The sequence below is a fragment of the Lampetra fluviatilis genome, chromosome 41, assembly GCF_964198595.1.
Source record: "Lampetra fluviatilis chromosome 41, kcLamFluv1.1, whole genome shotgun sequence".
In the NCBI taxonomy this organism is placed as follows: Eukaryota; Metazoa; Chordata; class Hyperoartia; order Petromyzontiformes; family Petromyzontidae; genus Lampetra; species Lampetra fluviatilis.
The window spans coordinates 9613439-9639423 of record NC_136315.1 but is presented as its reverse complement, the minus strand read 5'-3'; the positions used below and the strand labels follow the sequence as shown (position 1 = coordinate 9639423).

The following is a 25985-nucleotide window of genomic DNA, read 5'->3' as shown; positions in this document are numbered from 1 at the left end:
CACTCATTATGGGTGGCGGTACGCTCAAGCACCTGTGGTTAGTTTCTCCGCGTAAAATTTTATATCCGGCTCAGCGGTACAACGAAGCGGCTCGCAAGCAGAAGGTCGTGAGTTCAAATCCCGGTTGTGGGTTGACTGAGCCGCCCATCATCCCTGTCTCCGGGCCCAATAAAATGAGTACCGCCTTGTGGGGAAGTCAACAGTGGTTGCCCAACGAATATCCTCACCTCTGCCATAGCAATGTGAAACTTCAATCACTGGCTCAGGGATGTAGATAGGAGATGCTCAAGTGAACAGGAAATCACTTGAGAAATAATTATATAGGTGGGGGGGGGGGGACACAAACACGTGCCATGCACACATTGTTTGTGAATATTTGTTTACAACATGAAGAAAATACGTTTAGAAGATGAAAGTTTAGAATAATTATATCCTGGAAACGCACACGCCGGACGCGCCCAAAGCCAGGTGTCGGGGTCTCTCTCTGAGAAGGGGGCGACGTATGCAGGGATCAGCTCGCTGTGTGTTGGTGCTCATATCGCTCCACCTGCCCACTGTGTCACCAGGGTGGAGGGGTCTGCCTTGGGGACTCCAGAATTAGCCGAGGTCATTTCCAACAACACAGTGCTACGAGGTCTACGCCGTTCTCTCGCGGTCTCTCACCACCACGGCTCGCTGTGTAATGCCGATTGCACGGTCGGAATATATTGGGGTAATTTTTGCAATGAATAACAAGGACGTATTCAGGGGGTCTCGAGAGAGAGGCCCTTTATATTGAGAGGCCTGCATTGGAATGTTTGGCCAATTCCACTCAGGAGTGATTTGCAATGCCAGGAAACCATAGCACCCGGGGAAAACCCACCACACAATACGAGGAGGTAGCACTCAATTGTGTGTCGTACAGACAGGCTCACGAACCACCTTGCTTGTGCTGCAATCTCCCGTGCTACCCCTTCATCCGAGCGGGATCCAAGCGGGGTGAAGAAGTAGTACGCACTCCAACGTGCTGGATTAGAGGCGCGCCGGCACCACCACCGTTCACTTCCACGGTGTGTCGGCCTGCGTGTCGGTGGACGCGGTTTGCTGCGACCTCACGGCGCCGACACGCGGTCTCCGCACCGCCGCAGCCAACGCGGCGGCCAGCGCCGCCTCCCTCAGCTGGCGGATCCTCTCCCGCTCGTGCTCGCAGTGCTCCCGGCACGGCGCGCACATGACCTGGCGCGGCACCAGCAGCAAGCCTCGCTCGCGCTCCACCTCGCGGCCACCGGCGGCCTTGTCCGTCGGCTCGGGGAACGGGTTGCGCTTGACGTTGAGGCGCTGGATCTTGGGCAGCTTGATGACGGCGTCCGGCAGGCCCTTGAGCCGGTTGTCGAAGAGACCGATTTCGGTGAGCTCCTTGAGCGCCGCGAGCCAGCCGGGCAGCCGCTCCAGCGCATTGAGGCCCAGGTTGAGGTTGCGGAGGATGCGCAGCTGCGCCAGCTCGCGGGGCAGCCCGTCGGCCGTGAGGCGGTTGTTGCACAGGTTGAGGTGCACCAGCTTGAGCAGCGAGCCCACGGCCGGCGGCACGCTCTCCAGGCGGTTGCTGTGCAGGTCGAGCCAGCGCAGGTTTTGGAAGCGGCCCACGGTGTCGGGCAGCGAGCGCAGCGCGTTGCGGCTCAGGTCCAGCTCCTCCACGTCGCTCAGCTTGAGGATGCTCTTGGGGAAGGAGGCGATGCCCATGTTGCTGAGGTCCAGCCGGCGCTTGCCGTCGAGCGTGGTGCGCATGCGGTTCTGCGCCATCGCCAGCGTCACTTTGGTGCCCTTGGGCTTCTTGGGGCCCTTTTTCTTCGGCATGGCGGCCCCCCTGGGACCACGCGCTCACTGTGCAGTGGGGGGAGGGGGGTCGTTAAAGCCGCTCCGGGGTTGTCAAGTCGAGGATGCGGTTCGTTCAACGTTAGCGTGCCTCCCGTATCCCTCTAAGAAAGGACCCGCACTACAGCTGCTGCAGGGCTGCTTTGCCATCACCGCTTGAGTTATGCCCACAATGTGAAAATGTAACTTGCGTGAGTAAAAGCTGAACAGCTTTGTGATCGTATTTTTGTGGATGCTCAGGGAGAATGTTAGCACGTGGTTTTCAGAGTTAAGGAGTTTTTATTTTTTCAATTGTGGAGCAAGGTGCCTCCCCTCGGCCTACTCGCTTTTGAATGATATCACCGGAACTGTAATGTCTACTGTGAAGCAGACGGCTCCAGGGCCTGAACTGAAATCCTCTGCAACAAATAACAAAACCTGCTTCCTAGAGAAGGATCCTAACACTTCCCCGAACTGGGGGGGGTGGGGGTGGAGGCGGTCGCGTAATTTCAATGCATTTTAAATAGGTGCCCTAGTTTACCAAAGAAAACATTCAACGTGTCTTCTCTGCTTGACGTCAATAAGGCACCAATTTTCTGTTTCCCAAGGAGAGGGAGCGACCCCCCCCCCCTGCCGTGCTACCGCTTGGCCGTGCAACCACCCAGAGTCACCACACTCCTTCAGGGGCCGCACTCGACGCTGGAACGGATCTGCCGCACAGCGAGCCCTCTGTGCGTGGCCGTGGCACGGGCGGTGGGCCCTGTAGCTATAGAGACTGCGTTGGGCATTCACTGCTGGTTGACAGCGCAAGAAAGGGCCAATAAAAGGGGACGGATTTTCTTTGTTGCGTTGGTCGCGGGGGGGGGACAGGGCGGGGGGTGTTTTTCTTATGGGAAAGCTGCTGAAAAATGTCCGGCTAAGCTGTTTGCACTGTGGACCCATGCAGCTAAAGCCAAGCAAAACCACGGTTTTGTTTATAAACGTGGGATCTCCTTACACTCGTGTACCCGGTACATAAAGTTTGTGTTTACGTGACGCACATGGAAGTGTGCATATCACGTACGATTATGTGTTACTGACGACGTGTAGTTTGTAGTTGGTTCATATGTATTTTATGTACACGTCAGGATGTTTTATATATTTCCTGTGATTATGTGTGTAAATATGCGTATATCGGTATCCACACACATACTGACATTGTGCTCAGCTCACTGCAATACGGACTCGGCCAGGACCAACATGAGTTGCGGTTATCTGAACCGGTCCTGGCCCTCCCTAGGTCACCGCAGTCTTAAACGAGTACCTGGCGTGGTATGTAATCATTAGCACTGAGCATACAGAGGTGGCCAGGCACGGTGCTGGCCACAGCGCCCACCTCCTTGTGTACTCTGCCAGCCTTAATAGGCGCTTGCTAACAGCAGTTGCCCCGACAGTCTGAAAGGCTCCACAGGGGGATCTTTCTCTACCGTTGTTCAGTGTCAGGGCAACACCAGACACTGATGAGAAGCTCGGAAGAACTCAACCGCACAGAATCCCGCCAAGTAATTTTAAGCATTACTCACAGCTGTGACTCGACACAATCGCATCGCTACACCTTTGGCTGACTTCTTTAGCCAGCGTCAGCCGGTGCCAATTTGAGAGTTTGCCAATTGACATCGGCAAACTCCTGTCTCGCTTTAGTCTCATTTGTAACGACACGCGAATAATGTTTGCGACGTTGCTCAGATTGTGCGACGCGATGGATCGTTGTAGCGAGTGAGCGTGCGTGCGTGACCGTGCGAGGGAATGCCACTCACCGGGCTGCGTGTCCCGCGCCTATGCTGGTTTGAGTCTTCGCGAGCGCTCCTCCAATGTCACTCACAAGGCTGGCGGCGCACGGTTCTGGCCTCGATGCGCCGTCGATGTGTCCCACCTTTATCGCCCACCCCCGTCTGCCCTGCTCGTCCACGCCCGCTCGCCTGCCCGCACGACAACCAGTTGCCAGCGATGTGTTTGGTGGAGGTGGTTTATTGCCGGAGGGGGGCGGTTGGGAACAAACAGTGGTCACATGGGCAGCTTCCACCCCTGCTCTCCTCTGTCATCCCCCCCACCCCCAACAGTGAACTCGCGCTGCCACACACACACTTACGCACACCAGCACATACGTTCACACACATTGCGTACGTGCACACACAAGCACATACGCACGCATACGTACGTACACGCGCATACAATGATCCCCCGTACATCCTCTAATAGGCTGTTGGGGCAATTGCTGTTAGCGAACACCTATTAAGGCCGACACGTCACACCAGCGGGTGGGTGGCCGGCACCATGCCTGGCCGTCTTTGTCTCCCTCGCAGTGATGTTTACACACTGCACCAGGTTCTTATTTGGGGCTGAATCGACCTAGGGGATACCCAGGACCTGTTCAGATAATCGTCCCCGAATCAAACTGGGGTCGCCAGGGTTCGTAGTGCAGTCCCCACTGTGTACGTAGACAGACAGACAGACACACAAAGACATTTACACACGCACGACCAGGTCTCGCTTAATCTCCACCCTGACTTTGGGCAGCTTCCTTAAGAGATCGGATACGATGTTAGAAACTATTTAAACAGAATATACAGAGTACATTTTCATTCCTGTCTCAGCTTTCCCCCTCCATCAGAAATGTTTTTAAATGCAGTGTTTAAAGAAAGTGAACACCAAGCCTTCGATCACACATCACCACAGCTTGCGTCCGCTTTTGTGCATCAGTGATAAACCCTAAGTCGTTACGCCCCACGATTAGAGACTTCCAGCTCGCACAACGCAGTTGTGGTTGACTGCCGACCATATAGTAAACCACTGTGTAGTGTGCGCTCCTTCAACAGAGAATTCGCAAAATGGCACGAACTTTCTTCCCTGAAGCCCTCTCGTCGTCGCCAGCAGACCTCGACATTGGCATTTAGCTCCTGAAACACATTGCTGCTATTGTACGCAAGAACACAACGTCATCGGGTTTTTGTTTACGAATTTCGAATTGACAGCTTCTGACAAGGTGAATATTTGTGCACCCACCGGGGCAGACCTTACACGTGGACTGGCAACACAAATGTGCCAGGGAATGCACACGAATACACAAGCAGCAAAGACACACTGGTTATTTTCACCGTGCTAACAGCCAGGCAACCCGAGTTTTGAGTCCATGCCCCCCTCGTTCACCAACACGCATTGACCAGCATGGTGAAGTATGGTTAAAAAAAATCCCCATGACTGATATGTCGTGGTGAAGCCTTCATTATTTCTGGTACTGTTAAAGAGGTCAAAATTAGTTCCTGCTGATATGAGCATTGAGGCATTGGTGCTCATCTCCTGTTTACAGCCCTGCAGAGGCAGTGGTGTAAATTAAACATTGCCATGGTGGGCGAGCGAGTCTATCCATAGAACAAGCACTCTTAACTTCCACAGAAACTATCTACCATAGAGGTATGATGGGCTGAGTCAGCCCCTTCACGTGATCTGAACTCTTTTATCGCGAACTCCTCGCTCCACTGCTGAGTGCCCTGGCCCGTTGTGCTGTACTGGCACGTTCGAAGATGCGCGTGCATTTAGCAACGCACAGGTTCACTCGTTCGCCAAGTGACGATGCCGCTGAGTGAGCGTGCGCTCGGGCGGCGGCGTTCGTTTACACAATCGGTGGGCAGATAAGCGGAGGCTGCATGTGGGGTTTTTTCTGTGTGTGCATACGTCTGTGTGTGTGCGCGTACGTGCGGGTACGCGTGCGTGCGCATGTGTTTTTGTTCCTTCTCCCTGGCCTTGTTGTGGGCCCGTTGCTAGGACGTAAAATGCAGTGGGGGCCCCATTTCTTCCGCGGCCCTGGAGGCACAGTGCAAACTCCTAGTAATTCGATGTAATTGGAGGCACACCTGAGCTGCCCTCCTTGACCTGAGGTCAGGTGTCACCACCGGGGTGAGTGGTGGGGTTAATAGATGATGTGTGTTGATGGAGAACTTATTTTGAAACACTTTGCCCTCCAAAAGGCATCCTATGGTTTCCCATTTCACTCAAGTCGCTCGCTCATCGGTGGGCAGTCGCTGCCTTGTCACTCTTCTATAGCTACTACCATGGTTTACGTTCCCGTGAACTTCACTCATTGATTCCTACACCAATGTCAAGGACTCCATCCATCAGACACTCACTGGTTTCGTCTCTTATCCACACCGTGTTTAAGCCCCACACTGCAGGTCACAACACTCATTAACTCACCCACTCACTCACTCGCCACACTGCAGGTCACAACAACACTCGCTAACTCACCCACTCACACTGCAGGTCACAACAACACTCACTAACTCATTAACTCACTCACCACTGCAGGTCACAACAACACTCACTAACTCACCCACTCACTCGCCACACTGCAGGTAACAACGCTTCTATTTCTGCTTCTTCCCACATCGCCTCTTTCTCCATAATAACTTTGCTCAATTTTAGACGTGTTACACTCTTATCTATTACTATCTTGAAAATAGTGCTGTTTGTTGCTGGCTGCTTGACATATTGGGTCCTTGGGCCAACTGTGTGTGTTTAAAAAAAGTATCCTCATACTTTGTGTACATGTACAGCCTTTTTTTATGAATCCACTACTGGATGAGGGCCCACGCCTTACGAATCATGCGGGTTTGTGGGCATAGACAATTAAGCATAGTGCACTACAACAATGGATTTTACTGCAGGCCCTTGTGCTGCTAAACGTTGCTTCTTACGTCAACGATTGGACGCACGTGTCGTGAGCTTAAGAATTCATCTCTTGCGTCATTCAGTCCGCGGTGCACAAAGCGCATCCGTCGTGTACCGGGGCCTGTAACGCAGAACGGCGTACGTGACCGCGTTTAAATATGCAGTGTAATCTCACGCGGCGAGCGTGTGGCACGGGCTCGCGGTTTTGTTTGCCATGTCTCTGTGGTATTGGCGATTGGGCCCGGCCTATGCCCTGTTGCCGGGCCTTTTCAGAGAAGCGTGAGTTATGACAAACAGCCCGCGCAGGGTGCCGCCTGTGATTGTTCGTGACGGGCGGGCGGCGAGTGATCGCACGGAGGAGGTGGGGACCTGGCTTCCGTGAGAAACCAGAGCCCCTATCTGCCAGCCTGATTAGCGCCGCTCAATAATGCATTGTCGCCGTGCTCAGAGGATTGAGTGCCTGGCATCTCCTGGGGGGGGGGGGGGGAACACACCACGATGAAACCCGATCCCTTTTCTTAATTAACAATTTCCCAGCAAAGCCCAGTTGTAGTTCACAGCGTGCAAGAGAAAGGAATTTAATTTTGTGACCGATTTTAAAGTTGTGTAAATATGTTGCAATGATCTTCATTTCCACGGGACCTTTCTTGCCAGTTTCAAAGTATAAGAATAGGTTGACTCTTTCTGGCAAAAAAACTGTTGTTCAGATGTGACCACCCCAAACAGAAACCTTTTGCAAGGAATCATGTCTGCATTAACCACACATACCAGGCTCTGAAGATCGCTGTTTCTGGTGTGGACCAATTAGTTTCAAAGACAATGCTTATATTACCAGAGCATGTTGTTTTTGCATGTTCACCACAAGTAATGTGTGGTTAATGTAGACATGATTCCTTGCAAAACGTGTTCTGTGTGGTGTTTTATTGCCAGAAAGGGTCAAATCTGAACGGGGGGGTCCCCAGGGGGGGGGGGTCCCCCACTGTTCTTGGAAGGGCGCCTGCCGATTCCTCTCCTAATCTTTTCACGGAGCTTGAAAAAAAAAGCGACAATCGGGCTACAATTGTACGTTTAACGTTGTCAGCCATTCCACGGCAACCAGGCTAGCTGAGTGGAGACTGCTTGTTCCACCAGGGTACGCATAGTTGTATTGGAGCAGTCACCAGCAACGTGCACCTCACCACCGCATTCGCCTGTAATACCAGACGACCCAGTGTCATTTAACAGCTCATGACCCTGCTGATGAGATTGAAGTCAAAACCAGTCCAAGGTTTGCTGTTTAAACAAATGAATAAACCTTTAGTGTAAACTTGCGGGGTTGTGTCAGGGACTTGCTGCAGAGTTTTCGGCGAAATTGATCAAAGCACTGTCCAAAACCTCACGAGCCGAGCCAGAACTCTTCGCAAATATGCAAATGTGCTTTGTCCTCGCAGCGAAATATTAGTGAAGGCAAAGCACGTTGCAAAGCCTTACAGGATCCACGTGTGTGCATTGTTTTGTCCTAACTTGATTACTCTCTGGACCACGACGCGTCCCGCTGGTGGAAGGTGCCGCGAGGAAGAAGGAAGCAAACCTGCGCGCATGCAAGCTGGCGGTGACTGCGCCTGCCGCTCTCGCCGGGCTCCGTGGGCGGTTGAGCTGACCGTGTTGTGCGTGCGGGAGACAAAGGCGGCCGGGCGTGCTGTGCTGGCCACTTACCCCCTCGTGTGCCGTGCAGGCCTTCTCAGGCGCTCGCCAACAGCAACCGTCGCGACAGTCTGTTAAGGCTACGCGGGGGATCTTTGTGTATCTCGTTTCAGGACCGGTTTGCTCAGTACGCTGTGGGAGAAGTCTGTGACTCAGCGATGGGAGGTGAGCTGACACTCCACACTTGATACATCCCCTTGTCTGTTTACACTCGTACAATTGTCACCCTCTTTCTGTTCCGTGTTTCTCTGTCAAAACCGACTTGCACTGCAGGGATTTTATTATTTCACGTTGATTTATGTTCGTGCAATATTTTCAATAATCTCACTTGATACAGTTGTTTTTTCTCTCATTTCTATTTGCTTCATTGCTGTACGTGACGTTCTGACCTCTCGCCTGTAACAGCGCGGAGAGATCAGCAACTTCCAGTACCTGATGCACCTGAACACGCTGGCCGGGCGCTCTTACAACGACCTCATGCAGTACCCCGTCTTCCCCTGGATCTTGGCCGACTACGACTCCGAGGTGGGGTGACCCTGCTCGCCCGCCTGCTTGTTCGGCCGCCCGCTCTCTTGCATGCTCGCCCGCTCACTCGCTCGCCGGATCACTCACTTGCCCGCTCACTCGCCCGCTCAATCACTGGCTCACCCGCTCATCTACACATTGGCCAACCCAAGCACTGTAAGCGGAAGGCTGCCGGTGCCTGAACCCATTTACCATCCACCGATATCCGAAGTGCTTTGTAAACATTTTGAAAACAATCTTTTTTACTCAAATGTTGACTTAGAAAGTGAGCGTGCGCTCATAGGGTTTACACATTCAGCCACCTCAGCCTGTTTGGGGTCGGCAAGTGTGCTGCCTGTCCATTCACCTGCCTGATCGCTCATTTGCACACTTGCCCACTCACGCGCCTGCTCACCTGCTCGACCGCTCGCTCACCCGCTTACCCACGCTCCCACCGGCTCGCACGATTGCCCATGCGCTCGCACGCTCGGGTGTAACACAAGCGTTGAGTTGCATAGACTTGCGTTGCTGCTGCTGCATTGAGTTGAGTTGCCCTATGTGGCGCCGTGCACGCAGGAGCTGGACCTGAGCAATCCACGCACGTTCCGCGACCTCTCCAAGCCGATGGGTGCCCAGACGGAGGAGCGGCTTGCTCAGTACCGCAAGCGCTACCGCGACTGGGACGACCCCACCGGTACCTCGCCAAGACACACAGCCCGGACTCGCGCTAACACTCGCCCCAACACTTGCACTAACGTCAGTATGAACCGTGTCCCTAACCCTAACGGTTATTTTTGCATAAACACTCGCTCTCACATTCACCCTCCATTTAACCCAAACACACCCACCTTGGCACCAACACCAGAACCAACGCTAACCATACGCATACCCTGAACACTAACCCTAGCACTCGCACCAGCCCTCACGCCTTGTGCAACCCTCCACGCACGATACTCAAAGTGTGTCACTGCGTGCGTGACAATCCACGTGCCACACTCCTGGCGTGACGCCGCATGCACGACCTACTCCATGCGTGACGCTGCACGTGTCACACTCTCCGTGCGACTGTCCCCGCGTGCGTGCATGTGTGCGTCTACGCGTGTGTGCGTGCGTGCAGGAGAGACGCCAGCGTACCACTACGGCACGCACTACTCGTCGGCCATGATTGTTGCGTCGTACCTGCTGCGCATGGAGCCATTCACTCAGACCTTCCTCCGCCTGCAGGTCCCGTGCGCCCCCCCCCACGTCCCCACCTTGTGCCCCCTCCCTCCACGCTACTTCACTCCATTCACAGCCGGGACGGTTGAGACAACAGTGCAAGCTTCTTCAGTCCACTACCGCCAGAGTTAGTTGATCGGCAGGTAGCGCTGTGGAGGGATTAAAGTCTGGGTGTTTCCACCTCTGCGAAGATGTATGGCCATGCCCTCTAGAGCAGGGGTCCCCAACCCCCGGGCCACGGACCGGTACCGGCCCGTGGCCTGTTAGGAACTGGGCCGCACAGCAGCAGGAGGTGAGAGCGGTGAGTCCGCACGTGGCCCGCCCCCATTGTTTTATTCACCACTTACGTCCGCGCCTCTTTCCCGCACTGCGCACTCGTCTCAGTCACAGTGTTGGTAAGCCCACAAGCTGCTAACCCCGAGTAGCCACAATGAGTAACAAAACAAACGTCGCTGGAGAGCTTCTTTGAAAAGGGGGAAAGACCCAATGATGAACCCCCCCCCCCCCCCCGTCCGTGAAAAAATTGTCTTCCACGAAACCGGTCCATGTGGCCAAAAAGGTTGGGGTCTCGAGAGCTCGCGATAGTGCCACCAGTGGCGTGAGGAAGAAATGTCAGGGCTGCGCCTTGCCAGCAGTGTTACGCGGCACACAGTTTGTGTTCACTGTCAGAGAGAGAGATAGATTCAAGGCGTGGGAAACCACAGACGAGCAGGAGAGCAGCCAGAGCCGAAACCAACAATTTCCCAAGCTCTGTGGTCCTATATCGGGATGTTTGGCCAACTCCATTAATGAGTGTTTGCATACGTTGGAGTAGTACCCAGAGAAAACCCACACGTGTGAATGGGATTTAAATCCACAAACTCTACCGCCACAAAAACCTGGCAAGCCAAGGAGAGACGGAGACCTCGCAGACCGAGAGGTAGTGGGGAGTTTCACGAGCGTGCGTGTGATCCACCAACCCTCGTTGCCTTGCGCGGAGCCGGGTCACCGGCCGCACGGAGCGCGGCCGCTCACGCCCCTCCCCTGTCCGTCGTGCGCAGGGAGGACACTTTGACCTGGCCGACCGCATGTTCCACAGCGTGCGCGACGCCTGGTTCTCAGCCTCCAAACACAACATGGCCGACGTCAAGGAGCTCATCCCCGAGTTCTTCTACCTGCCCGAGTTCCTGCTCAACAGCAACAACTTTGACCTGGGTCAGCCGCCACCCCCCCCCCCCCCCCCCGCGGCACCCGGCCACTCGCCGCGCCGTCGCTACGCGGCGCACGTTTGTTTGTCTGTGCCGGGAAGGCCTCGTTGAGTCTTGGGACTCTATTTCAGGAGGTTTCCCGTTCAGAGGCTGTTTGGGGTGGGAGGACGGGGGTCGGTCCCGAAGAGTTTCACGATGAGATCATGGAATGGAGGAATAGAGGAGGGATTGTGTGGGGAAGTAGGGGGAGAAAATGGAGAGGGTACGATGAAAGGGGAGCAGTGGAGGGAGATTACCTCACTCTGCACACGGAGATGTAAGAGGGTGGACACGTAGACATGAGAAGAGAAAACTCTCGCTATACGCAAGTTCAGCATAAAAGCAAATAGAAATCAGAGCAAAAGCAACCAAATAGAAATTAGAGAAGAGACAACTGCATTGCGGACAATAAAATAACAGACAGTGCATGAACATAAATACATTTTAAATTAAATTAACGCAAATAAAATAATTTCCCAGCGTCATAATCCCAGGCGGTAGCAGCCCCCATGCGCGCAGCTCTGAATGCCGCGTCGAGCTACTCCTTGTCTACCGAACACTCGGGTACGGTTGCCCCCACGAGCCGCACGGCGTGCGAGAGCGTGCTCGGCCCGCAGGCCCCCACGAGCTCCGCGTTGAGTTTCGTTGCGGCGCGGAGCTGACGCGTGTCTCCGCGCCATCCGTGCCCTGGCAGGCTGCAAGCAGAACGGCATCAAGCTGGGCGACGTGCTCCTCCCGGCCTGGGCCAAGGGAGACCCGCGCGAGTTCATCCGCGTGCACCGCCAGGTGGGTCCTGCGCGTGACATTGGCCCCCCACCCACGCCACCCCCCGTCCCCCGTCCAATTTCACAACCGCTTCCTAGCCCGACGCCTGGGCCTTCTTCGGCCCTTGGGCCCCGGTGCAGTTGCACTGCCTGCACACTCAACATCTATTCCACTGCTCTCGCTGTAAATATCCTTCCTCCAACAACAACGAGAAAAGCCGCCGTTCGCCACAAAGTGGCAGTTACGTCACTACGGCGCTTGTGCCAAGTCAGGTGAAGTGTCGAAGCCCTGCTGGCAGGAGGACACGGGACAGACCCAGGTATCATGGGTTGATTGACTGAGATGACTGGCAGATGCATCACTTGTGCCCCCCACTGTGCCAACTAGCTGCATTTTAGTTACCCCGCGCTCCACTCGGTGTGAGCATTGCTCTTCTGCCCTCCGCTGTTGTTGTAAATTCCCTGTAGCATCTTTTATGAGCCTCCTCTATAGAGGCCGTGTCACACACCCCGCCGTGTCGGCCCATTGTCACGCCCGCCGCTGCGTCACCCTGCCATCGTGTCACCCCATCCCCACGCCACCCCGATCGATCAGGCTCTGGAGTGCGACTACGTGAGTGCGCACCTGCACGAGTGGATCGACCTGGTGTTCGGCTACAAGCAGCAGGGCCCCGCCGCCGTGGAGGCCGTCAACGTGTTCCACCACCTCTTCTACGAGGGCCAGGTGGACATCTACAACATCAATGACCCGCTCAAGAAGACCGCCACCATCGGTTTCATCAACAACTTCGGGCAGATCCCCAAGCAGGTGACCGTGACCTCAACCCGCGCCGCTCGGTCTCAGTCTGGTTTCTGGTCGGCTGATTTGTAGAGGAGGTGGCGGCGGTGGCCTCGAGGTCAGAGCCGCTGAGCCGGCGCCACTGAGAACCTGGAATCGAATCGAGGTTCTGGCCATCCAACCACAGTGATCACACCGGGTTCTCAAGTGCAGCGAACGAGTCGATGATCTCAGCTCGGTCACTAATGGCCTCAGAGAAAAAGTAATCATGCAAACGTTCATGCTTCTGAAGCTATTGCTGCTGAGGATGATGAAGATGCTGCTCACGATGATGGTGGTGATGATGCTGAACCTACTACTACTGATGATGATGATTGAAGCTGATGATGCTGAACCGACTACTACTGATGATGATGATTGAAGCTGATGATGCTGAACCTACTATTACTGATGATGATGATGATTGAAGCTGATGATGATGAACCTACTACTGATGATGATGATTGAAGCTGATGATGATGAAACTACCACTGATGCTGTTGAAGCTGCCTGTGCTGATAATAATGATGATGATGACGGTGTTTGCGCAGCTCTTCCGGAAGCCGCACCCCCCGAAGCGCGTGCGTTGCCGTGGAAACGGCGAGAACCCCGGCGCGACCCCGACGGCAGGGGGTGGCAGTGGGGTCCCGGACCGCCTCTTTTTCCATCACCTTGACAACCTGAAGCCGTCCCTTGCGCCCGTCAAAGGTGCCCGCGCGATTTATCATTAATTTTCAGGTTCGGCAGCTGAAATGATCTGACCAAATCTGTGTCGTAAGACCCTCCACTGCCTGGCACAGGCCCACACAAATTGAGCAATTCTCATGATCTGAGTAAGCGATACGATGTTGATAAGCGTTCTTCACTTACCGCTGAGCTGAAGCAATATGAAAGAATGAATGGATGTAGGGACTACATTATTATTTGAACGAATGGGGGCCTGAATATGGCTTATGAACAAAACGAATTACTTCAAAAAAGAAGGATTGAACGAATAAACAATGGAACTAATTGAACGATTTACTAAATTATTGATTTAGGGGACGTTTTATTAAATCACATGGACTTAATGAATGAACTGTCGACTGAATGGACAGCTTAACAAATGAACGATGGCATGAATGACTGAATGAATAACAGAGCTCAAGGAACCTGTGGGTCACATCGTTTGCACGGACAAGGGCGTCTTGGCCACCGAGCAGAACCGCACACTGCTCCCGCCGCAGTTCAACCGCACGTTCTCCTGGGGCTACGCAGACCTCAGCTGCAAGCTGGGCAGCTACGAATCGGAGAAGGTGCCCCCTGCACCACCACCCTCTGCACCTGCACCTACCCCATCGCCCGCACTCTCACCCCTGCACTTGCCCCATCACCCGCATTCTTTCTTACCCCTGTACTACTATCCAATGTCTATGCTCGCCATCTTCACCAACTTGTCTCTTTTTTTCTCAAACGAAAATATTTCTGCCCACCCTTGTGTTCCCCCACGTGTTTCCCTCCTGTGTCTCCCCCCCCCCCCCCACCACCGCGTGCCAGTGCTGCGTGGTGTTTGAGTGCCTGTGGGAGTGGGGCCACGTGCTGTGCGCCGTGTGCCCCAACCCGCGCCTTGTGGTCACGGGGGGCAGCAGCACGGTGGTGTGCGTGTGGCAGCTGGAACAGGGCGGCACCAAGGAGCGCGCCCGCCTCACGCTCAGACAGGTGGGCACGCACACGGGCACACGCACACGGGTACAAACACGGACACACTTTTCCTAACGGATTGTTTAGGCTATAGGAATAACTTTGCCTTTGCATGTGGCTTCATGGATATATGGGGGGTGGGGTGGGGTGGGTGACGCATTGGTATGCACACTGCGTTACGAAGCCACCCAGGTTCAGTTTCCAGCCACAAGTGAAATTTGAACCTCTCCTGTGCCTCCACCAAGTACGGTTTGTCCCGAATTGAGTACCTGATGTGGTGTGTCAACATCAGCACTGGGGAGACTAAGGCGGCCGGCCACGGTCCTGGGCCGCCATGTACAAGGTTGCCGGACGCTGAGAGAGGTTTTGCGGTTTTGAGTGAGGCCGTTAACCCCGGCCACTCGTCCCTGCTTGTCGCCCACAGCCGCTGTATGGCCACACGGACGCTGTCACGTGCCTGGCCGCGTCGCCCGCCTACCACATCGTGGTGAGCGGCTCGCGCGACCAGACGTGCTGCGTGTGGGACCTCAACAAGCTGACCTTCGTCACGCAGCTGCGGGGCCACCGGGCCCCCGTGTCGGCGCTCTGCATCAACGAGCTCACCGTGAGTGCCGCCCCCCCCACGGCCGACATGCGCGCACGCTGTCACGTACGCAGGGCGGGGGGTCAGCACGCGTTGAGGGCCCACCGACTCGCACCACTCCCATAGACAGTGACGTGCTCGTTGCAGTGTGCGTCACGCTTGTTGCACTGTGCGCGTGCATTCCTGTATCCTCTTCCTCCCCCCACGTGGCAGGGAGACATCGTGTCGTGCGCCGGCACGCACGCGTTTGTGTGGAGCATCAACGGCGACCCCGTGGCGAGCGTGAACACGTGCGCGGGTGGACGCAGCCAGCACATCCTGTGCTGCTGCGTGTCCGAGACAAGCGAGTGGGACCCGCACAACGTCATCGTCACGGGCCACTCGGACGGGGTCGTGCGCGTGAGTCGCCACCACCTCCACCCCGTCACTCGACGACCTGCGACGGCGTTATTGTTATTTTTACTCGGGAAAGACTCGCTGAGTCTCATGACTCTTTTGCAGGAGGGTCCTGCCAAAGTTTTGCGGGAGGGAGCAATGATTGCATCGTAGATTCCAATTGAGTGATCTGCTGCGTCATTTTTTATTTTTGACCAATTGGACCGTGACACTGGCACCCAATGGCCTATTCTTGCCATTCGCATCACAGGGTCTTTAACATCCACTGTGATACAGATACACTGTGATACAGATACACTGTGATACAGATGGCGCATGGCACCTTTTTGTGGTGAATAAACCCGCGATGTTAACCAGGTTATTGACGTTACCGAGACCCAACTCGCACAACAACAGCGGCCGCCATTCGCCACTGGGTGGCGGTGACGTAGCCACAGCACCTGCGCAAGGCTAGGCACAATGTGAGGTCTCCCCAGTGCTGATCTTTCACACCTTGCCAGGTACCCATTAAAGGTTGTGTCGGCCTGGGAACCAAAGTCAGATGCCGTGGTCCTCGCATGGTGGGCTAACCGCTGCACCACTACTCCCCCTTATAAGCATACGTATACTCGTATGCTTAGTTGACCTTGGATCGGCGAAGTCAGCTGGGGCGGCGATAAGAGTCGTTTGTGTGCACGTGCCTGTTGTGTGCAGATGTGGCGCATGAAGTTTGTCCAAGTTCCAGAAATCATCGCACAGGACGAGACGAGGCTCTCGGAGAGGCAGCCGCTGCCCTCCACACTGCAGCCTATCGGTGAGATGGAGGGGCACTCTATGGGTAAGGCGGGGGTCCGGTATCGGTGAGACCAGGGTCTCGTATCGGTGAGACCAGGGTCTCGTATCGGTGAGACGGGGGTCCTGTATCGGGGAGATGGAGGGCACTGTATGGTAAAGGCGGGGGTCCTGTATCGGTGAGACCAGGGTCCTGTATCGGTCAGACGGGGGTTAATTTTTGGATGAGATGAGGGTTTTATTTAGGATGTCCTCTTTCCTATCCCCCGTTTACCCCGCCCCCCGTACCCCTCGCCCCACGGCAGTGACGGACGGCGCAGACGATGAGAGCAGCGAGTCCGAGGGGGACGAGTGCAGCAGCTCCGCGGACGCCCGCAGCAACCGCTCGGCATCGCCACGGCAACCACGCGGCACGGAGCGGCACAGCGCGCCCTGGAGCACGGGCGACGCGAAGGGTGCGTGTCCACCGCTTCCAGCGGTGGTGACGGCTCGCTCGCCGCCATTCACATAGCCGCACGCGCGCACGCGCGATCAAGAATCGGATCCGTGTGATTAATCATGAATGTTTGGGTTAGGCCACCTACCTATGTGGCCAAGCTATTGTTATCTAACCCAGGTATATTTACCATATATATTAAAGGGAAAGTTGTGAATATGTGTGTCTGTTCAAAATGTTTAGCGTACTTCCCGACATGCAACAAACTGGAAATTTGCCATGTGGGTACTTTTCAGACTGTACACCATGCAAACATTTTAAAAATACACTTTTTTGGGGGGGGGGGGGGGGGGAGCTCAATAATGCTGATATTTTTTGCACGGCAAGTGAGCTGTGACGTCAAATCTGTCACGTGACCCGCGCATGTGGAAGCGTAACGCATTGTAGTGTAGTGGTTAGCGCGCCGCGCTACGAACCCGGCGACCCGAGTTCGATTCCCGCTCACGGCCACCACCGGTAACGAATATTTAAACTGCTCCTGGGCCTCCCCTAGGTCGACTCAGCCTCAAACGAGTAATTGGTGTGGTTTGTGAACATCGCCACTGGGGAGACAAAGGCGGCCGAGGCGTGGTGGATCCAAGTCCCGGGCGAAGCCGGGTAGTACAGCTAGTTTACCATAAAATACTAGGCGCCGTCTGCTTCAAAGTGAACGTTACAGTTCCTGTGATGTAATTCAAAACAAGTAGGCCATTGTGTGCCAATCCATATTTGCCCAATTTGAAAAATGTACCCACAAATTACTCAATTGTGATCATTTGTAATAATCATCACCCTCTACTGGCAGACAGACTAATGCCAGATCCTGAGTCACCTTGTTCTACACATGCACAGCTGCCACTGGGGGGAGCCCTTTCGAATGTTTGAGATGAGATGTACGTCATGGTGTAGATGCCCCGGCATCACAGGCACTCCAGTAGAAACAACTAATTCACTACAGCGCCTGCCGTAAGAACTTTGTGCTCGGATGCGATGGCCTTAAACGGAGCGTTCTGTGCGGAACTCAGTCCCGGCCTCGGACGACCCCAAGCGCTGGTCCCAGAACCTGAGCGTGGAGGAGAGCGACGGCTACGTGCTGGTGAGCTACGGCGACGGCGCCGGCCTGGGCCGCCCCGCAGACCCCGCACGCTCGCGCGCCAGCTCCCAGGCGAGCTCCGAGGCCTCTCCTGAAAACCAGGCGCTGGCGCAATTGCAGCCGCAGCCTCCGCCGGAAACGCAGAGCCCGGCGAGCAAGCTGAAGTCGGGTGAGTGTGCACTCGTGCCGGTCTCGGCACCTCGTTCATTCGTTTGTCCGTTCGTTCGGTCATTTGTCTATTTGGTCTTTCTTTTGTTCGTTGAGTTCCTCGTTGATTCGGTATTTCATAAATGTCTTTGTTTATACGTTAATTCGCACTTGAGTATCCAGTGGCATAGCTGGGTTGGCCTTCTGGCGAGCCAGGATATGGCTCCTCTTCGACGCTCACGGGAAGGGAGTCTCGCAACATTTGCGTGATGCGCGAAGCCTCGCTGCTTCCACAGTGCTGGATTATGACGCGTCTCTAACACCATAGCAGGCACATGGAAATGGCACGGCACGATGGTCATTGACGCGGCGTGCCGCTTGCAGGTTTCTGCTGGGAGCGGCAACTGGTGCTGTGCGGGAGGCTCACGATGCACACGGCGTTCGACCGCAAGGACAACGCTCAGCCGGCCGAGGTCACCGCCCTCACCATCTCCAAGTGAGCGCGCGCGCGCAGTCCCACCCACCGTGACGCGATGCCGCACGTCCGATCCTTCCTGCATGTCCCTTTCCTTCGAGCGGCCGCAATTTGGACAAATCGTGTCAGATTTCGAGTGGGAGCACGTCTGCCAGCAGTGGCGTGAGCAGGTTATTGCAGGGCTGCGCATTTAGCCTTTGCATTGACCCATCGTCCCAGCTCCAATGCAATTTTCGCCTTTATCGTTGTGTTGTGTGTGCACGTGTGCGTGTGTGGAACGGTAGTGAAGTGGTTGGCGCACTGCTCATTGTCAAGATGAGTACCTCGTGTGGTGCATAAACATCAGAACTGGGGAAACAAAGGCTGTGATGCTGACCAACCACTCCATTGTGTGCCGTGCTGGCATTAATAGGTGCTCACTCGCAGCACTTCCCCGAACAGCCGGTTTCGACTACACGGGGAGTCTTTGTCGCGTGGGTGTCGACACAGTGGGCAGCACAGGTTGCGCATATCTGCCAATCATCTCGGTCAGTCAACCCACGGCACCCGAGTCTCGTCTCGTGACGGCCTCAAGAGCGCACGCCTAGCCCGGCGCAAGCACCGCGGCGACACCGCCGGCGCTTACCGGGCGAATGGTGGCGGTTGACGATCGGCGTGCGCAGGGACCAGAGCCGCGTGCTGGTGGGCGACGCGCGAGGCCGCGTGTTCAGCTGGGCCGTGAGCGAGAGCCCCGGCCGCACGGCCGCCGACCACTGGGTGCGCGACGAGGGCGGCGACGCGTGCGCCGCCTGCGCCACGCGCTTCTCCATCACCGAGCGCCGGCACCACTGCCGCAACTGCGGGCAGCTCTTCTGCCAGAGGTCGGGCACCCACCCAAGCCAGCTGGTCACGCAACGAACCAAGCAGCCACCCGGCCAGCCACGTACCCACACAACTTCCCACCCAGCCACCTAGCCACCCACCCAGCCAGCCACGTACCCACGCAACCTCCCACCCAGCCACCTAGCCACCCAGTCAGCCACGTACCCACACAACCTCCCACCCAGCCACCTAGCCACCCACCCAACCAGCCACGTACCCACACAACCTCCCACCCAGCCACCTAGCCACCCAGTCAGCCACGTACCCACACAACCTCCCACCCAGCCACCTAGCCACCCAGTCAGCCTCCCACCCAGTCAGCCATGTACCCACACAACCTCCCACCCAGCCACCTAGCCTCCCACCCAGTCAGCCATGTACTCACACAACCTTCCACCCAGCCACCTAGCCACCCACCCAGTCAGCCATGTGCCAACACAGCCAGGAGAACCACCCAGCTAGCTTGTGTGTGGTTGCGTTCAAAATATAGAAGCACAATTATATATTTGCAAATATTCCTTGTTTGCTCTGGTGTAGGGCCCGAAGAGCAGCACAGCTTTATACTCTAATTGTGTTCACACCGGATCAGCATTATGAGAGTTATCTTGCCCCCCCCACCCCCCAGTTACAGACAGAGCTCATGCATCAACGCTTTCAACATTTCTTCATGAAAAAAAAGTGACGATTCACCGCTTGCCGTGTTCCCCACGCAGGTGCAGCAAGTACCAGTCGGAGATCCGGCGGCTGAAGCTGATGTCGCCGGTCCGGGTGTGCCAAGCTTGCCACGCCAGCCTGCAGGCAGAGCGCGGCGGTGGCACTGCAGGGGGCAGCGGCGGTAGCGGCGGCGGCAGCGGCGGGGACGGCGGCGAGCGTGGCCGCGTGGCCACGTGATGGCCACGTGGCCACTTGATGATGCGCCACCGCGTCGTGCCGGACAGAACGCTGCTGGCCCTGCCTCGCCGGCGGTGTCTCCCTGTAACCCACGGTTGCCCCGTACTTCGCGCGATCGGCGGAGGGGGGTGCGGTGGGCATGCGGTTCTTTTTTACGCCCAATTATATTCCAGTTGTCGTGGCGTCGGCGTCACGTCGAGGCGTTTCCATGCGGAACTCTGGCGGCGAGCAGAGTAACGACGCGCTGCAGAGCAGAACAGCCGCGGAGGATGAAGTCACGCGGCTTCACGTGAAGTCACCCAGGTCGCTCGTGCGAATGAGACCATCCTCGTCGCGTAGGGTCTCGTTTGGTCAAACAAATAAACTTGAAATCCCTTCGATTGCCCCCTCGCCCATGCCAGGCGGCGCTCCCTCCTGCCCTGTCGCCAGCAGTCGTCGCGTTTGGAAAACCTAAAGCTGAAATTTTCTGAATTGAAACCAAAAAATGTCGACGCAAATTGATCTTTTCGGTGAACGCGTCAACTCCCCACACTTGACGACCGTTTCCTCGCAGGTGGCTGAAATCCGGTGGGAGCTCGGTGGGTCTCCAGTGGGCAACCCTGAACTACCCAGAGCCACCCAGCAGCTGTTTCCTAACATAATTCCCCCGTTGACGGGCTAAGATGGGACAGGAGAGATAATTCCCAATTGTTTGTTAAACATTTTTTTATCGTTTTAAAAAATTATGGTATGCTGGTCGTGAGTGATTTTTTTATTTTATTTTTATTTATCTGCTGCTGGGAAAGGCACCGACCTGGCATCGCTGGGAGGAGATGACAAAATAAACGCACACGCACACACAAGAACGCACGCACACACGCACCGGGTCACCGACGGCTGGGTCGGTGAGCCACAAAACCGGGAGCCGAGTCACCTGTTGCAAAATGGAACGGCGAATTCTCACGCAAAGCCGCCCCAACTAAACATGTATGTACGTATGTCGAACTTATTTCACGGCGGATACTTGCGAATATTGGCGCAGAGAAACTGTACGCGAGCTCCACCGTGACTCACAACTTGACCGTACCCGCACGCACGCACACACACCGGCCCAGCGATCGTAGCTGCCATGCCGAAGTTTCGCGCAGCCTTTCTCATTAGCGAGCAAGTGCTGTCTAATCGTAATTACGCGCGAGGGACGCCCCGGCCTGGTGCAGCAGCCGGTGGCCTCCCCCAGCTTGGCGGGTTTCCCGTCGCTGTCGTCGTCGTCGTCATCGTCGTGGTGTTTATTTGACGGGCGCGCGCCGTCGTTTCGCTAAAGGGACTTGTCGGAGTGCCGGCTCCAATGCGTCGGAGCGGCGTTATATCATACGTGTCCGAGCGTGCAATACTTATCGTTTTATTCCCACTGAGACGGGTGGAGTTGTGAAAGCTGGGAGCGCGTGTTCTGTGAGAGGTGGCAATTCTATCGGGGGCCCGAATGAGCAGCACTGCCCCCCCCCAACACCCAGTGTGCCCCCCCCCGCCCCATTTAGAGGCAGATCCTTGATGATGTTGCCGCCGCCACCACCACCACAGACGTCTCATCCCCCTTGCAGTGGAGTTTGCCCTAAAACCCCATATCAGGTGGTTACTCGCCCCCATTGCCCCCCCATTACTGGGTCCTAGAATTGCCACTGCGCATGAGGAAGTGGAGCTGTCATGTACAGGAGGCTAAGTGGGATGGACACAGCACTCTACTATAGACGATGCTACTCGCGCGTGAACATTTCTGTCCCTCTGACGTGTAGCGATGTACATAAGGTTCAGTTGGAAACGCGGATAAAGGGCCACGTTCATGCGGAGGGGATCCGTAACGCGGACTTTGAGCGTCGGCACGACGCTCAAAGTCCACGGGGCCCCGGGGGCGGTGAGATGTTGGTGTAGAGGGATTCGTTCGGGAGATACGGACAGTGGCAGAGACGGAGGAGGGGGAGACAGGCGAGTAGGGAGACAGACGAGTAGGGAGATGCAGACAGGGACTAAGCACGACAGGAGCAGGGGACCAATGGATGAATTTATAATAACAACTCGTGAGTTATAACGTATTGGTTCACGCCGTATCGCCATCAGCCTTGATTTGAACAGAACCGGCCGGATCCCAACTCTTGACTTGAAGGAAAAGTCCGCTCCCTTTGACGTCATTCCTGACCCACGGTCGTGCCCAGAGCGCCCTGGAATCCCGTTCGTCCTCGTTCCGCGCTCTGTGCCCGAGCCCCAACCCGGTGTGCCGGGCACGCGGCCGCACGCTCAGAACGAGCCCCCACAATGCAGGCGGTGCCGTCTCTCGCTTTGGGCATGATAGCACAACCCCCGCCGCCAGGGTCTGGTTTTTAGATGTTTATGATTTTAACGGTTTGGTAGCAGTGGGCAAGTGGCTGTTGCGTTAAAGCAAAAATTTTAAGTGCAATGATCGGTCCTTAAAAATGAGATTTGCGGCGCGAATACAAAGAGTTCAAGTTGGCGTTTAGGCTCGGGGGAACAATGGTAATAATAATTGTTATTGTTGTTGTGATCATCGTCATATCTCGAGGGAGATGCTCGATCTAAATGGGTTTGTGGATCGCATGCGTGGTCGTCCGTTTGATGTGCGACGTTGGAGCGGATTGTTCATTGGTCGTGTGGGAGCGAAATGTCGATTGACGTGATCGGCAGATGACTTGTAAGTGAACGAATTTTGTGCGAGCGGTTCACTCATTCACCTGCAGGGACTGCGTGTGCATGCGTCTGTGCGCGCGTGCGTGTTGTGCTTCTCTGTGTGTGCGTGCACGCGCGTCTATCCGTCCGTGTGTTTGTGTGTGTCGGTGGTGGAGCGGAAGCGAAGTGGTTCGCACACTGCGACCCAAGTTCGATTCCTGCTCGCAGCCATCACCAGTGGCGATGTGTAAATGTCGCCACCGGGGAGACAAAGGCGTGATGTGTGGCCACCCACCCCCCGTGTGCTCACAGCACTTGCCCCCAACTCTCTGTTGAGGCTACATGGGTGATCTTTATCTTTCAGTGTGCCTGTCTCTGTGTTTGTATCTGAGTGTATATATGTGGGTGTCTGTCCCTGTGTGGCTGTGTGTGTCGCTCCCAGTGTCTATTTGTGTATCTGTGCGTGTATCGCTTCGTGTGCGTATGGCTGTGTGTATTTGCCCGAGTGTGCGTGTCTGTGTGTCATCACCAGAGCCCAGCTTTCACATCCATGTGACTTGATTACTGCCTTTCTTTGCATTGAACACTTTTTGTTACACGCGATATCACAGCGTTTGCGGTTCTGTTTACTATTCCCTTACACTGTGCTGTACATTTTCATGTAAAATTCGCCAATCTCATCTGATGCCTAGGCAGGACGCTTCTGTGATACATGGTGCAATAACTGCTGATAATGATGATGATGGACAAAGCAGGCAGTTTCGTGTCAGACCCCCGCCCCCCCCCGGGAAGTGGTGGCTACGCCGCGCGTGGCTGCTGCCTGATATCCAGCGCCGTGGAGGCAACAGCGAGGGTTGACGGATCACCCCACAAATGTTGTGAAAGTCCCTTCATTCACCACCACGACGTCGAGGAGGAGGAGGAGCCCGCGATGGTGGCTCGCCAGGAGAAGGCTGTACGGCCGCGTGCCGAATCCACCCGTCTCCCATCTGCACGGGGGATCGAGTGTCGCCCCCTCGCACGCCGGGTTTTCTCAGGGTGCTCCGGTCTCCTCCCACGTGTGTGTATATATATCAATACTCATTGGCTGAATACATCTTAATCTATACGACGCGCCTGCGTGTGTTGTGGATTGCGTGGCATTAAAATGCAGTTGCTTCAATGACGCCGCTAGACTACACGCTCAAAGTCACCTGTGTACAATGAAGAGTTGGGACACGTGATTATTTAAGTAATGGATTACTCCGTTTGGTCACAATCGGAGAGCACGAAAATAATTGGGGTGTGCCGCTGGACGGAAGGTGATGGGCGGGCCTTGATGTGATCGGCACCTTGAGCCGCGTCTCGTTGGGCGGGGCTTGCCTGGGGTTTCCCGCCTTCTCGAGGAGGGGTGTGGGGGGGGTAGCAATTGACCCCAATAGTAATTGACCCCAATAGATGATACATTTGACGTAAATTAATCGACTTCAATTGACTGTTATTCAAATTCAATGTTTTACAAAAGAGCCACGGTGTCGGCTCGCGTGTCTGGCTCGCACGGCATTGTCCTCGTGCTGTGCGCAACACGGCGATGCGTCGTCGACGACGATGGTTGTTGGTCTCCTCTCGGTGGACCTGGGCCCCTGAACATCGCAAAGTCGCGGTCCTGTCACTGACTCCGGGGCCACCAAATGGAGCCGTGTCAGCTCTGCGCACGCGTCTGTGAGCGCGCACGACCCGCACGCTTCACGCTCGCGCCGACCCGCTGCTGGACGAGGGCTCTGCCCATTGCCGCCGCGTGGCGGTGCGGGGGAGGCAAGAGAGGTAAGGGAGGCGATGGGGAGGAAACGCCAAAGTGTGGAGCAGTGCGAGGGCGCAAGCGGCGAGAGGATTTGCTCGTGACGGCGATTGAAAGCACGGCGAGGACGAGACGCGACATTCGGTGACTGGTCGCGACCGAGGCCTCGACACGAGTGGTGGGGAGAATCGATGAATAACGTTCACGGTAACAGCGTGGGGCCATGCATCTCGTACGTACGCATGGAGGGGGGAGGGGGAGGTAACCCAAATGTGTACGCTTGCGTATGGGGGGTCTACTGACAATGTACACATAGGAAACGGGGGGGTGGGGGGTGAAGCCTCGATAATAATTTGTCTACATCGGCCTTCAAATGAGCCACAATTGAGTTTCTTCAGCTCTCAGACAACAAGTCCTGCCGGGAGAAGTGGGACTGTGGGAGAGGTGTCACTCGTGTGCCACCGTGCCCCCCTGACTGCAGCTGTCACGCAGCTCGGCAACATCAGTGGCCAAGGCACGCGACGTAATTCTTTCATGCAGCCGGCGGTGGGACTATCTGTTTGCTTAAACACGTTCATGTTATTCATCCTTGGTCATTTCTGCGTGGATTAAATATGGGCCGCTCTAGGATTCGGGGGTGGGGGGGGGTGTAAAAAGTCCGCGTGCGTACAGGGAGGGGGGGAGGCGGGGTGGGTCAAGTTTTGACAGATTCTTGCGTACGCATTCGATGTGTGGCCCCTAACCACGGCAGCAGCGACTGGTCGCCGGAGGACGAGCGGCACGAGTGAATGGGCGAGTGCTTGGGATGATGACACCCATTGGCGCTTCGTGGGGCTGTCTCTCTGTGGATGCTGCCCCCCCCCGGTGTTTCGCTCAAAGTGACTTCTGTCGGAGAGCGCGTCTGCCTGCCCATCCATCAGTGTGGATAAACAGATTTGGGATTCAAGTGAGAATTCGATGTTTGTCTTTGTGTACAGCCTGAACGTCACATCACCATATCTTAGTGGATAATGGAAACGATTGTGTGATGGTGTGTGTGGTGGATGTATGTATCTGCATGTACCTGTGTGTGTGTTGTATGTTAGTATGTGTGATTGTGTGGTGCGGGTGGTGAGGGTGGTGCGGGTGGTGAGGGTGGCGTGAGTGGTGCGGGTGGTGAGGGTGGCGTGAGTGGTGAGGGTGGGTGGTGAGGGTGGCGAGGGTGGTGCGTGGGGTGGTGAGGGTGCGGTGGGTGGTGAGGGTGGTGCGACTCGCGTGTGCTCACGTCACGGCTTGTCCTGAACATCGCCACCCTCGCCACCACCGCAATCACCACTTCCATCACCGCTACCACCATAAAACACCGTCAAAGACAAAGATCTCCCCCCCCCTACCCCACACTGAGAGCTTGAGCCCGGCCTGTTGTTGGCCACGTGGTGTTCGCGAGCTCTGCTCG

The 25985-nt window shown here is 55.7% G+C and overlaps 1 protein-coding gene and 1 pseudogene across 4 annotated transcripts in view; one reads left to right on the top strand and one right to left on the bottom strand.

The window, feature by feature from the left end:
• Positions 1-23939, top strand: part of WDFY3 (WD repeat and FYVE domain containing 3) — an 83619-nt gene extending 59680 nt beyond the window's left edge. For all 3 annotated transcript variants that reach the window (XM_078875507.1, XM_078875508.1, XM_078875506.1), the window contains 18 exons: positions 8331-8382; positions 8623-8742; positions 9298-9415; positions 9839-9945; positions 10980-11133; positions 11860-11951; positions 12525-12737; positions 13298-13454; positions 13887-14041; positions 14283-14444; positions 14851-15030; positions 15223-15408; positions 16099-16198; positions 16482-16631; positions 17677-17913; positions 18276-18387; positions 19029-19226; positions 19941-23939. In XM_078875507.1, the coding sequence (XP_078731633.1) occupies positions 8331-8382; positions 8623-8742; positions 9298-9415; positions 9839-9945; positions 10980-11133; positions 11860-11951; positions 12525-12737; positions 13298-13454; positions 13887-14041; positions 14283-14444; positions 14851-15030; positions 15223-15408; positions 16099-16198; positions 16482-16631; positions 17677-17913; positions 18276-18387; positions 19029-19226; positions 19941-20118 (2671 nt within the window). In that variant the 3' untranslated portion in view covers positions 20119-23939. The remainder of the gene's footprint in view (positions 1-8330; positions 8383-8622; positions 8743-9297; positions 9416-9838; positions 9946-10979; positions 11134-11859; positions 11952-12524; positions 12738-13297; positions 13455-13886; positions 14042-14282; positions 14445-14850; positions 15031-15222; positions 15409-16098; positions 16199-16481; positions 16632-17676; positions 17914-18275; positions 18388-19028; positions 19227-19940) is intronic.
• Positions 1039-3879, bottom strand: LOC144946531 (leucine-rich repeat-containing protein 18 pseudogene; annotated as a pseudogene). The gene is made up of 2 exons (XR_013639904.1): positions 3627-3879; positions 1039-1860 (listed from the first exon to the last, which is right to left on the bottom strand). The product of XR_013639904.1 is annotated as a leucine-rich repeat-containing protein 18 pseudogene (transcript).
• Positions 23940-25985: the final 2046 nt, after the last annotated feature.